This window comes from Oryzias latipes, chromosome 15 (assembly GCF_002234675.1).
Source record: "Oryzias latipes chromosome 15, ASM223467v1".
Lineage (NCBI taxonomy): Eukaryota > Metazoa > Chordata > Actinopteri > Beloniformes > Adrianichthyidae > Oryzias > Oryzias latipes.
In genome coordinates, this window is record NC_019873.2 from 20,805,573 (window position 1) to 20,819,912 (window position 14,340).

Sequence of the window (14,340 nt, forward strand, 5' to 3'; positions counted from 1 at the left end):
ATTACAATTTTTAACAAAAAAAAATCATTTTGTGGGAAAATTCCCTTTTGGAAATCAGATTGAGCGCTCCTGAAGCGGGCGCGCGGGATGCGCCGCGTGCAGCACTGAAGCCATGCAGACTGGCTGAGTCTCGGCAGGAGCGGCGGTGGGAGGAGCCAGGCAGCTTTTCCGCTTAGGGGAGGTCAGAAGAAGTGATGTCACCCAACATGCAGTGAACCACAGCGGAGCCATAAACTTTCTGAAGGCTCCTACTGCCAACGTCATTAACGGCACCGCTTTTATTTATTAACACCGTTTCAGGAATAGAAAAGGTTTAGGGACACAGAGATGTTCGTGTTGTTGATCAGGAAGAACACATCTTGCTGTACAATTAGTTTGCACGGGTTCAACGCAAAATAGTCAGGATTCAAAAGCTGGTCATTTAAAAAGAATCAACATTTAAATGTCAAATTCTACTGCAGCTCTAAGTTTTCCAAAACTAAATAAAATATGCTTTGATTTACTCTAGATAAACTTAATTTTTAAGAAGGCAATAGTGTTAGTAGTTGTCAAAAACGTTTTTTATCATCTGTTATCCAGTGTAATCAACAGAGGTTAATTCAACATTGGGCAAATTATTAATTTTCTTCAATTTAAATTAAAAAGTGTGGGATTTTTTGGGCTACAGACAAAGAGAGAAGTGGTTCTGCACACTTCCAAGATCACTGCCTTTTCTGTATTGTGGGTCTGATTCAGAGTGGGTTTTGCACCCACTGACCTGCCTCCACCCCTACACCTGCAATAAAGAAGAGTGGTAGAATAGAATGCACTTTGGTTGAACATGGTGTGTTGCGCACAGAAAATACAAGTTCATGATCAAAAAAGAAGTTTATTTGCATTTAATTAGAATAACAGTGGGTAACAAAAGCTTAAAAGCTCTGCACTTATACATCTATAGCAGTGCTTCTCAAATAGTGGGGCGCGCCCCCAGGGGGGGGCACGAAGCGATGCCAGGGGGGGCGCGCGGTGGTGGCGGTTTTAGGCACAGGTTTGTCCGGTGCGCAAATTTAACGTGGGGGCAGCGGTGACAGCGGCTCAGTGCTTGGAAAATAATCTGGTCCACTATTCGGTTCCTATTGTCTGTTCTGTCTGTCCGCGGCTGCGCGAGTGAGAACGAAAGGGGAGGGGTGGTGTGGGCCCTGTCTGCCAGGGGAATCGGGGCACGCGGACCACTGCTACCGCTGCCTGTTGCCCAAGATCACCGCTGCCCTTAGATTCCTAAGCTCATGCTAACAATGTCATTCTTTATGAACTATTGTAGACATTTTGATGACGTGTCTTTATTTTCCATCCATGTTTTCTTTGTCTGCCTGTGGTTTAGTTAGTGTCAGACAGACATAAAGACAGCAGGTAATGCAGGAAAACAGCTGCACTTTTATGAGATCAGAAATAAACAATCCGTCATTTAGAAAAAAAAAATCAGCACGTTTTTACCTATTTCTTCAGACTAAAAACGTTAAATATATTGGTGCTGCTGTGTTAATGTTTCAGATCAATTTAGATTTAATATTATTTATTGATTGAATTATTTTTTTCAGCATCAAATGGTTCAGTTGGTCAAAATGTTTCTAGTTTAAATAAGGAATGACAGATTTTTTTTATTTCAGGTACTTTCAGCTTCTTTTTTGTTTTAGACTAGAACAGGGTTTCTGTGGCTAAATAAAGTTAATATTTGTTGAAAGTGGATTTATTTTGCTTTTTTCTTTTGTTAGTGTTAAAAGATACAATTTTAGGTATACAAATTTTATAGATACTGACCTGATGTATTGTCACCGCGCGAGTGTGTCTGTGTGTGTGTGGGGGGGGGGGGTTATGGGGGGGGGGGGGGGTCAGGGGGGGCGCGAAACATTTTCTTTTCCTAGGGGGGGCCTGGCAAAAAATAATTGAGAAGCACTGATCTATAGCAAGTGAACAGATTGAACGCTACTGCCCCTATAGGTGGAAATCAGAAACGTCATTTCTGGTTAAATCAGAGAAGTCAAATAAATGCTTGGATGTCTTTTTGTAATGATTTATTTATTAATAATTGTTTTTTTTTTATCTTGGGTTTTGCAAAATATTCTTGATTGAATTTTTTTAATCAAAATAGTTTTGACAAGCAGTTTATAAGGGCCACACTTAGACCCCCTTCGAATGTGCCACTGTTGCTCTTTAATTGTTGAGGGAAGAGGCAAAAGTTGCCCCTTCTGTAAGACAAAAACAAACAACAAAAAAACAATATTCCCATGGTAAATGAAAAACTGGTTATTCCAATTATGAAGTACTTTATTATGAAGTACAAACAAAGGTAACTGAAAGAACTAAAACACGTAACATTTCTGATTAATACATATGGTTTTAGGCAAACAAAAAAAAGATTGTTCACATTCTGATGTTTTTACAAATGTAAAATTGAATTAAGTATCCTAAAATTACCTATTTGGCTTTGCCTTTAGCAAAGAAAATAAGGTATTTTGCCGATACTTAATTAACAACATGTTCTGCAAATAGTATCCAATAGTATTTTCCTCTATTAACCAAACACCACCAAATCTCATGTTTGTAAGCCTATCATTTTAAGTGGTAACTAATGTTGTTTTACCTTCCCTCCTACACATCTTACAAGCATTACAAACAGTGGATTGGTCATCGGTGTCTGAAACTTTAAGATCCCCTCACCGAGCCAAAAGGCGGACGTTTTACAGGCTTAGTTGTAAAAATGAATTAGACTTATTGACAAACATTTATAACATCAGTGCCACTTTCATGCCATCATCTGCTAGTGCTGATACCGTGCCAATAGTATTGTGGATTTATCGGAGAAATGCTACAAATCTTACTCATAAAGTAAAAGTATTTCACAAAAAGTTACTTAAGTAAATGTAACCAAGTAAAAGTAACGTTTTACTTCAAGGTAATAGTAACTTTTTACCTCCAGGAAAAGTTTTTTTTTGGCAAAATTGTAAATTTTACTTGTAATCAAATAAAAGCAGCATCAATTAAAAATATTATAATATTGCGAGTAATCCCACTGAGTAATGCTTTGACCATGACAGCTTAAAATGAAATTGGTTAAATGACATTTATTTGTTAGTGGTAGTCCACAACTGATGTTAAGTTTTCATATAATTTTAGCCATAATTTCCATGAGGAGTCAGGAAGACAATACATAAATAAATAATGAGCAAAGTCTTTTATTTTTAAACTTTGAACTGAAGTAAAAAAATGTGAATAAAATAATGAATATATGAGCAAGTTTCAGTCTTTTTTTGACAGCATTAGGGCTTTAATATAGGAGCAGCTACTACTTTTTTCATCATAAAGCTTCTGAAAGTTTTAAAATATGAAGCAATGAAAATAGTCATTTGAATACAATTTTTAAAACCAAAATATATTCTACTACTGGTCACGTGCTACAACACTGTCTAAGGCTCCAGCAGGTGCAGGCTTTTGAAAGTTGTGGTTTGCTGGGGTGAAGGCATTCATCCGCAGCCGCTCAGCTGCTGCTCCACTTTACGAGTTAACAAAGACCGCGTGTTTCCGGAAAAACAGCGGGTCAGCTGACAGAGGTGGCACGCGGAAACCGTAAACCGGAGCGCGCCAGAAGATCTCCAAAGTTTGCCCGCCAAACGCCACATCGACATTTAACGCTGACGGTGATTCGTGGGACCACCTGTGGCACTTTATTTTGAAAATCGGTGCTGCAACTCCCCCATCTCCCTCCCGCCCCTGCCACCGGAGAAAGTAATGTTTCACGCAGAGTCGCTGGTGTCTTTGAATGGAACTCAGGTGAGTTTGGTCAGCAGACTAGAACCTGCTTTTATTTATGTTTAAGAGTCTGATTGTTGTGCTATTCTTGTTAATAATCATTTCTTTGAGGATTTTCAAAGTAAAACGTTTCATTTCCTCATCTCCATGCTGTCATGTGACTCAACAGGCTGGGCTGAGTTTTCACTTCATTCTGTAGTTTGAAAACAAAAGTAAACATCATTGCCTCGTTAATGTAAAGCCATGAAAACTCATCTAAACTATAGATAACTTTATAATACTGACTAGATTGATTAATGCAGTTTAGTAAATGCTGCTACATGCATTGTTGAAGTACAGTATTATAATATTCTGGTTATCGGAATTCATTTTCATGTTTTTTTGCATCTGAGTTGGAGATTCATGGATGAAAAGATGATGAGCATCAACGCCCCTTTAGTTATTTCCTGTTGCTGTTTCTGGTTTTTAAAGCTGTCATTCATGGGACATGATGCAAAGGAGATCCCACACTTCCTCGGAGACACATATGGCCAGATCGCCAGACGCCTGGATCTGAGTTTCAATCAGCTGAGGTGAGCAGTCGTGCACAGAGCCTCACATGCATTAACCGTAAACACCTGCTCTCTTGTCTTGCATCAGAAGATTATGCAATAAAGTTACTAAAGCTTAAAAAGTTGAGGCAACAGCCAAAAACTTACAATATACAGATTCTGGGGCTCCAACAGTGTTGTTTTATTAATCAGTGTCCTGGAACTTTACAAAGCCTGGTAGGATGGCTAATATTTGGAAATAATTCATTAAAACAGAAGCTTCCAAACCTGTGTATCACAATATAAAAAATATGCAGGATTGTTGCAAAACATGTCAAGTGTTTCAGTCATTGACTGTATAAGAAAATTGAGTGAATATGACATCACCCATAGAAAATGGCTTACTTCTGGTTCCAACTAAATGAAGTCAATTCAGTCAGTATATTTTCGCCATATGGGTGCCACTATGTTGGAGCCAAACAACTTCAGTAAGCAGTTGATGGTCTGAACCGGTCTGAGTCAACATTTCTATGGCAACCACTCCCACTCTCACTTTTCTACCTTCTTCGAAGGCCCAAAGCGCTTTACAGTCACAGACCCATTCACCCATTCACACACACCGTCACACACTTGTGGCAACCTCCCACCAGAGGCAAGGTGGGGTTCAGTGTCTTGCCCAAGGACACTTTGACACATGAGGGGCCAAGGCGGGAATCGATCGCACATCTTTACGATTGGAGGTCGACTGCACCACGGCCGCCCTTGAGGCTTCTGGGTCACTCGGTCACTCAGTCCAGTTCTCATATACAGTCGATGGTTTCAGTACAGAGTGGCAATTATAATTTTGGCACTTCTTTATCTTCAGTTTTTTATTATTGTGTTGTTAAAAAAAATTCAACAATTCTTATGAAAAAATGTTCTTATCCCATAAACCTACCATAAACCTAATTTTTGGTAAATAGGTACATTTTAACACACTTAATACAAAAACTAGAAATCACAGGGTAAAAAACACGAGTTCTAGGGAAATCTATGATGTCTTCTTACAAATTAAAATTTTTATAGAAATTTAGAGTTCTAAAGTGTATTATGGGTCAGTAGGTGGGGAGAAGTGATGGGTGATCCCACACTTCTAAGATTCAATATTGATGACTCTTTGAATAAAATAGTCTATACCATTTACCAATAGTGATTACTGGTCATTTCTTGTAGGTTAATTTTTTTCTGAAGCATAATGTTTGTTATCCTAAAAGCACAGTTCCACTGTTTCCTTGTGCATGCTTAACCCTTATGTCCCATTCGGGTCAAAATTGACCCATTTTCACTCTTTAAAACGGGTCAGTTGTTACCCGAACAAAAGATAAGGGTAAAAAAACAAAACCTTTTATTCTAAAATCCCCTACTCATGCCGTGCTGTGTTGTTGCTGAGGGTAACACACACAACTCGCGCCTTTGGTCAAGTAACTGATGGAGCTGTTCTATATGCAGTTTTGGCACAAACCAAGGTAGTAACTCATCTAAAAACCAAAAATATCCAGGAATGGCACATGCACTTTGTCGTTTATTATTTAGTAATCTATAGTTTAAACGAGTAGTCAATACTGAAATGGTGATGTATGGGTATACATATTTTAATTTCTTGGTTTTGATATTCCCATCACTAGTGGGGATAACTACTCCCGTAGGTTATATTCAGTAAGAAGTTATGGCAAGACCAACACTGGCGCCCACTTCCTGTTGTCACTTCTCATTCTGGGGCCAGTCTAATGCCACTAACAGACATCGCAGTATAAGGGAAGAAGCTCCTGAGACACAATAATAATAGTAAAAACTATGTTTTAAAAAGCAGTATCTTGATACATATTGACTTCCAGTTTAGCTAAAGCGCTCATGTAAAATAGGGAGCAACATTCAAAACACTTCCTGCAGACCGAAAAAGTGTGAAAAACATCCAAAGTCAATACACTCAACTTTGTATGGATTCTGATATGGAAGACTGTAAAAACAAATCACTTAGTGGACAAAATTTACAATGAGAAAGTGGAGTAGATGACTGTGGCTTGTTGTATAAAAGGGTTTGATAGGCCAGCAACATTAGAAAAATTGGAAGAATATTCAGTCTGTTCAGTAGTTCTGCTGTTTTTCTGCTGGTATTTAGGCGAACTTTACCTGTAGTGGACTGACTACCATGACGGATTAGGAGAGATGGAGTGAAGGTTGGAAGATGTGAGCTGGGTGGAGGGTTGCATGAGAAGGTTTGAAGACATTTGAGAAACAGGAGCCAAAAAGAAAATATTTAAATTCCCTGGTCTTTGTTTAACATCTGGAAAAAGCTTTTGTTGTTCCTCTGTTGATGTATTAACTCAGAAGCATTTTTACGTTTTGTGTAATATTCTATTCTATGTCCAAAAGGCAGTAGTTTGCAGAAGGATGTGTCTCTCTGTTTTCTCATTTGCTAAATGTTTTTTTTTTAAGTTTCTTCCTTTTCTCCTCCTATTTGTCTGCTCTGGAAGTTGGGAAAATATGGCGTCAACTTCTGATATAACGTTTTCTTTTAGGATCCTAGAGGCATCTCATCTGGTCAAACTGGTCTACGATGGGTATTTTTTTGGTTTGAGGCTTTATTGCCATTGCAACTACTAGACAGTTTTGTTTAGATCAGAAGTGGGCGTGTACTGCCTTTGTGACACCTTCCTTCAGAAGATGATCCTTTCAAAAATAAAGCCAGGGTGGAAGTTGTAATGTTGTTGTTCACCTTTTCGCATACCCCTTCAGGGGTTGCCACAGCGAATCAGCTTTCACTGATTCACAGGTGGTTTGGCGTAAAGTTTTACGCTGGATGCTGTAGTTTATCCGGGCTCGGGACCCAGATCTGGGCTCCCTTGTGGCCACTCGGTAGCTGCAAGGACCCACATCGACCAGCACTTAACAAGCATCTTCATTGGATCATTTTTCAATTCTTGTACTTTTAAAACAGTAGTGTTAACATATGTCAAGCCTGTCTCTATAATGACTGTACAGACGTAAACAGTTCCATGTTGTGCTCACATGACATCGTTTAGAGATTTAAGGGGGAGAGGATGTAAAATTGAGGAAATTGAACTTGTGATAATGGCATAGGCCATTCAAAATGTTGCATATTTCCCCCTAGTTTTTGGTTATGCCTACTGAACAATGATAAACACTAACATTAACATTTATTTCCAGCTACAGTAGTTATCTTAATCCTTTAAACCAGAGGTTACCTCAAATGTCTGCTTTTGTTTGTCTCCCTAATATTTATGAGATGGAGCGAAGAAAACTGATATGACTTTAATGTGGTTAACTGTTGATTAGAAAACTGTGTTAGAGAACATTTCCTACAGTATTAGTCGTATTTTGTTAAACAATTAACAAAAATTGTAGAAATGTTTCCTGAAGAAATTTAGCTTCAATACAGAAAAAAAGACATCTTAAAAAACAGCATTTGGGTCACAGTTGGTACATTTGATATGATCAATCATTTTCCCAATAATTTATATTTTAATTTCTTGGCTTTTAAATGCATGAAGACACGCTTTGAATCTGGTAAAGATCAAGTTAAGAGAACTTACTGTGAATCTGGAACTGACATTTTGTGTCATATGTCAGTGATGCTTCTATAATGATACCATGACCCCGTCTTATTGTCTCTGAGGACATCAGGTTTAAGTAAATGCTCACGTTAGGTGAACTCGGTGAGCCGCCTTCACCATCACGCACTTCTTCACACAGCTCAAGTCAAATCGAGAGGGAGACATTGCCAGAGTTTGTTGTCGCTAATATGCTTATTTCTGTCTACTCAATTGACAACACTCATCTGGCAACCTGACAATGAGTCACAATGAGCAGCAAGGGCCTTGGCATCAGCTCTAACTGGGTCCTGTGTGTGTTTGTGTGTGTTGTACGCGTGTTTGTTTTTCCCTTTGGGTTGTGTATGTTTGCCTGCACGCAGTGTTTCTGCAACTGTCTCCGTGAGCACAGCTGTGAGTGGCTGGGCAGGTAATGGCAGGATGAAATTGTGGCTGTGGGCTGTCACACCCACACCTCTTCCTCTGTTTGCTGCAGTGTCAGCCTGTCTACTCAATGTGCTGAGGAGTATGGCTCACGATGAGATTTCTGTCTCAGGACTGGCTTGGTTAGTGTTGTGTTGTCCACTTTGTTCCTGGTCAGGTGTGTATGCAATGCAATGAGGGGGCATGTGCTATCTTGACATGATTTCCACCTGACAGTAGCGCACTTTGGGGGCCTGCATCTGTTACATGCAGTTTTATCAGCCCGGACACATGAGGATCGAGGAGGACACATGTCCGACTCACAGTCCTTGCACTGCTGGCATTGAGTGTTTCTTCACCTACCTGACAGAGCCTTCTCATAAACAAATCAATTTTGTGATACCTTACATTACAATTTTTTTTTCTTTAGAATAAATTTCCTGTTTTTAGATATTTGGACCCAAATTGAAATTTACATTTACATTTACATTCTATCATCCACTAATTTGACTAATTATATGCTTCAAGGCTAATTTGGAGCTGACCCGGCATTTAGTAAGTCTTGTTTGTTTAATAGCACCATACTAATATGACTTATTTGAATTTTTCACCAGTTTATCTGTCTTTATCTTTTTAAGTGTTGTAAACCAACAGCTCTCACAAATCAAATGGTATACAAGAGAACACATAGTTTGTCCGTCCATCTGAATCCCTTTTGGGGTCACAGAGATGCTTAAAAAAATGGTTTGGTGGAAAAGCACATTATCTTGTATTCTGTCTGAGGTCCAAAATGAAAAATGCAACATCTTTTGCTTTCCACTTTCATCATTTTTCTTCTGGAAAACACCCCCTTGTGTGTGTTGTCTTTTCACATCGAGCTTAACTAAAGCAAATACCTTGGTTAACTCATAACTGAGAAAAGATTTGCTTGCATAATAACAATATTTTTTGAAAAAGCAATGAAAAACTGAAACCTCTGATCATCCAACAATCATTGACTGTATATGAGAACGGGACTGAGTGAGTGTGATGTCACCCATAGAAAATGATTTGCTTCCGGCTCCAAATTAAGTAAATTCAGTCACCATCTTTTCACAATGTAGATGCAGCCATGTTGGAAGCCAGTCTTTTTCAGTAAGCAGTAATTGGTCCGAGTCAACATTTCTATGGTAACCACTCTCTTAAAAGGATACCCCTTTAAATGTAGTTAAATTCATCTAACTTGTTTTCATTTACTAGTTTAACCCACATAACTTGTGCAGCCACACTATACTTTTGAGTGCCTGTGTGGTTGTATCTGGGGAGGGGGTATATTTTCACCCAGGCCATGTTGGCGATGGCAGGCGTTTTGCATTTTAATGACAAATCAAGTATGCTAACTCAGGTTTTAAAACGAAAGTGCTCTAAATGTCGCCTGGCTGTCAAAATGAGATGTAAGTAGTCTCATGAAAAGAGAACAAAGAAGACAAAGTAGGAAGGCCGGGTACACTGAGAAATGAAATAAAACCTTGTATGGACTGTCAACTGTGTCGTTTTATATTCATATCTAAGGAACATTATAGTATTACTGTGCTGCTCAAGCTTACTCATCTGTCTCCTTTAATTCGTCACAGCGAGCGCTCTGTCTTTCAAGTCGCTGTATGTCAACACTGGAAGGGGCCTGCTAATTGACAAATGAGTGTCACAGACATCAAGTGTTTCGTTTCTATCCAGGCTAGGTAGAGTCTGGCTGTTTGATGGTGGGGTGGAAGGGGCGGTGGGGGGTGGGGGGTGCCATTGGCAGAATTCCAGTAAGCGGCATTAGACTGGCCCCAGAATGAGAAGTGACAACAGGAAGAGGGCCTGTCATTGTCTTGCCTAAGTGTTCAATCTGCAGAGATGCCGGTATGCAGATAGAGTGTCAGCTAGGAAGAGAGGATATGAAACATTGGCAGTATGAAGTCCTCAAATCACTTAACTGGAATCAGAGTGTGTGTATGTCTGGTAATAGTAATGGCGTACTCTGTTCTGCTGAGGAAATGTATTCCATATCCCATCTATCAGGCCTGTTTAGGCAGATATTTTAGTATAACCTGATCTGTGTCTCATAAATTAAGGAGTATGCAGAGCTCTGCATCCCTAAGAGATTTAAACCAGATAGATGAAAGGGACCCTGTCTGGCAGGAAATAACTTATTCATATGAAGGACAGTGATATTTTGTATCAGTCAGTGAGTGATACTAGAAAAAAAAAACATACCTTTTTTTTAATTTTCGCCCGGATGGTTTTTAAATGATGTACTTCCCATGGGAAAATGATGGGATGACACAGAGCTGAGCATGTTATGCTTAATGGATGACTTGTCCTGTTCTTCCATCTCCCCAATTTGAGGCTGGATCAAATTTTTCCCTTCATGTAATAGTTGCAAACACTTTTCTTTCGTCGAGGACAGCTGGAACAGTGCAGAGAGAGAGTGAGCGGATGTGGAGATGTAATGAGAATTTATCAAAGTCATATGTGGAGCAGGGCATGGTTTGAGTCATTTAAATTGACTTGCATCTTGAACTGTTTGAATCAAAGTTTCCATGGGGAAACCTTTCAAATCCAAATGATATTTATCTAACTTAATGTCAGTGGATAAAATTTCGTATGATATTAATTCATCTAACCAATCAGTTTGAGAAATGATTTACAGCAATGCAGTTTGTCCAAAGTGCTTGCATATTACTTGGAATAAACTGCGTGCTGGGTTACCTAAAGGTTATCTTGACATGGCTGAAATAAAGAATTTATGCTACATTCACACTGGCCTCGGCAACGCTTGTGCAAGCGGCTTCTTCCAATGAAAAGTCTATGTACATGTGCGTTTCCTCGTTCAAAATGTTCACGTTTTCGGGCTCAATGTACAAAATATGTAGCCATTGTACCAGTTGTACTTGGTAGAGACGTTTGGATAGCGTTCCTTTTAATTCAAGGTAGTGTCAGCCGTTTGAAAAGCTGGAATTAAATGACACCAAATTTTTCATGTATTGGAAAAGAGCTGTGAAATTAAAAGCCTGGGGTAAGATTTGCCAGATTTGCTTTGACATTTTTCCACATTTAGCCTCTTCCAACTGTGAGTACATGCGCTAGTATTGGGTAGCAACAGTCCAGTGTGAATTGCTAAAACTGCATTCAAGAACAGGCATTCAGCACCTGTTTGTACGTAACATTAGTTTTGTTTCTATGGACAAATGCAACAGTGGATTTGATCTGCCATCATTTATGTAAATGTACAGAACAAAGTTAAGTTTTAAGCTTTTTTGGGTTCACCTATTGGACAAACCAGCTGCAAATCAGGAAAAAAATAAAACCTGTAAATATGAGCTCTGAAAAAATCAAACAACCAACTCTAAAATGTTTTACCCCATTTAGAGCTATCATGAATAATAAACAAAGCAATAAACAAATAAATCTTGCTAAACGCTTTTTTCTAAAGAAAGAGTAGTCATAGTTCCGGATCATCAGCGATCTTTGACTCCTTTCAGCAGGGTCTTCTGATGGTGCGACGGGCTGCTTTTGCAGAGTTTCGTCAGTACCTATATATTTTTTTTAGGCTGTAAAATTGTAAAATATTTAATATAACAGTCAAATTGTCTGCTTCGTGCCTCTAGTGGTCTTCGAAGGAAGTACAACATTTGGCACTTCCTTGTTTATGTAAGAACTAAAGGGGGCTAGGTTTTTTGGAAGGTAATAAGATTGCTGTTTGTTGGTTCCACATATTACAACCATCAATAGTTTAAGCGTTTTTCTGCCAGCTAGTTTAATCCTCGTTCAAAATTAACCTTGGCATTAATAACAATATCAAGGTTATTCACTCTAGGTGTTTTGCAATTTTGTGATCTGTGTTGGTGTTTTCTCTTCAGGGAAACTGACGTTTTGCGACTTTGGGTAGATCTCTAGAGATGTTCAAACCAACATTTAAGAATACAAACAAGCCACTTCATGTCGATAATCTTAAAGCAATAATTATTCATGTGTTTTTTAGAGAGGAAGACTAGAGTGGATTTTCTTTTGATCAAGAGTTACAATCTGAACTGTTTATGCTATTGATGAAAATTCCAACAGATTCTGAAGCAGTGAATTGTGGCTTTGCACCAATATACAATAGTCAAAATCAGCTGGTTCACTTGATTGCTTAAATACATACCAACCGAAAAGTGTTGCATAACTGCAACTATTCTTAGAATGCATTGGGATTGCGTTAATTCCGTAAAAGGTTGAAGAGTTACGATAATTCAAAACAGCTTCGCACTGTAATGCAACACTTATAGTGAAGTGTTTATGCTATCATTGTAAACTAGCCGAATTTAAACTCTTCATGTCAAAATCTGTTGGAAATAGTTATTTGCCTAAACGATCAAAGAGTTATGGTAGTTCAGGGGTGTCAGAATCCAGGCCTCGAGGGCCGGTGTCCAGCAAGTTTCCAGCCAACCTGGCTCTTTATTGGTTACACACACCTGGCTAAACATGCACCTTTATTTTTTTTTCTTAAAGAGTGACATCAATTATGCTAGCTTCGGCATGATTACTTTAACAAGCTTTCAAAGTCTTTTTTGTTCAGTCTTAAGACCATCTTGAGGCCGAGGATCCAGAATGGTAGTGAACATCTTTATGTTCTTTCTGTTCACATTATATACACTGGGCAGTGATGCCATTCCTTTTATGACTGCATCACACTTTTTATTGTATATCCCAAGACGGATGGTGCGCCGCTGACACCAAGATTTACAGGCCTTCAGCTTGCAGTGGTTGAGCTTTAGAAGGGCCTGCTGACATCCAGCCAACACTTTGGAGGAGTGGAATGAAAGCTGACATTTTACTGGCTGGAGAGATAGAGGGGGGTAGGGGGAAGATTGGGATTCTGAAGAAGGAAACAAGGTAGGTTAATTTTTTCTACTCTCTAGGGGACCCTGCTAAAAAGGTATAATTATTTTGGTGTTATTCAGAAATATGTTTGTGTTCATGACTTCTGCTACGATTTCAACCATCAACCACTAAATAAAGCTTAATTTACTGCCTTGCCGACCAAAATGAGCCACTATGACCTATTTTTTTTTCAGAAAATTCAATGCAATGCTTTTTAAATATTTTATGTTTACCACTGATTTCATTTTCGTCTGTGGTGCTTGGTATGTGGGAAGGTCCCATCCCGCATACACAGTTGGATAGTCTGAGATATTGACTTCAAAGCTGCCCCAGGTTCCTTTTTTTTTGCTTCCATTGACAGAAATCCAATTAGTTTTAGCACACATACTAGCTGAGTAATAAAGGTCTTTAAATCTGCAATATAATTCGTTGGTGTTTCGTGTCATAGATCTTTTTGATTTGAATTGATTGGGCCCAAGTGGACACTCTCTTTTTATGGCTATTTGGTAAATAAAAAAACAAACTGGTGCATGTCTTAGTAATTTTGATGGGCATTCAGAATTATTTTTATTTTGTGTAAACATCTGTGCAGTGCACGCGCCGCTAAAGATCTTAACTCTTGTGCCCGTTTAAAGATTTATTAAATACTTTACAACTACTACTCTAATTCTGCCGAAACATCATGTAAATATGAAAGAGGGGGGAAAAAAGTCTGATGTATAATTTAGTAGTGACATGTTGAGTAAGTAGACCATTTGGGGTGAGTTAATATGTACTGGGGTTTTGACATGAGGATCTGCATTTTTAAGTAAACATTAAAGAAGAGATGATTGGTCCTGACACTCGACTGTCAATTAAAAGCTTGCTGCATGACATTGATATCATAAGGGTGTATTAGTATTATGATGTTTTGAAGTGATCTCCCTCTATTACAAAGAGTTTAACTTGCTTGACACATGTCCAAGTTATCTAGAATACTAATCGACTGTTCGGCACCATTCTTATGTAAATTATTTCACATTTAAAAACATTACTAATGTAAAAAGTTGCATAACGGCGCAAAGCCACTATTCTTTGCAACAGAATCAGCTGGAATTGCGTTAATTGTGAAAATGGTTAGAGTT

The 14,340-nt window shown here is 38.6% G+C and overlaps 1 protein-coding gene across 1 annotated transcript in view; it reads left to right on the plus strand.

The window, feature by feature from the left end:
* Positions 1-3,526: 3,526 nt before the first annotated feature.
* lrmda (leucine rich melanocyte differentiation associated) overlaps positions 3,527-14,340 on the plus strand; it is a 238,599-nt gene continuing 227,785 nt past the window's right edge. Inside the window, exons 1-2 of the mRNA XM_011484417.3 lie at positions 3,527-3,807; positions 4,258-4,358. Of these exons, the coding sequence (XP_011482719.1) occupies positions 3,766-3,807; positions 4,258-4,358 (143 nt within the window). The 5' untranslated portion in view covers positions 3,527-3,765. The remainder of the gene's footprint in view (positions 3,808-4,257; positions 4,359-14,340) is intronic.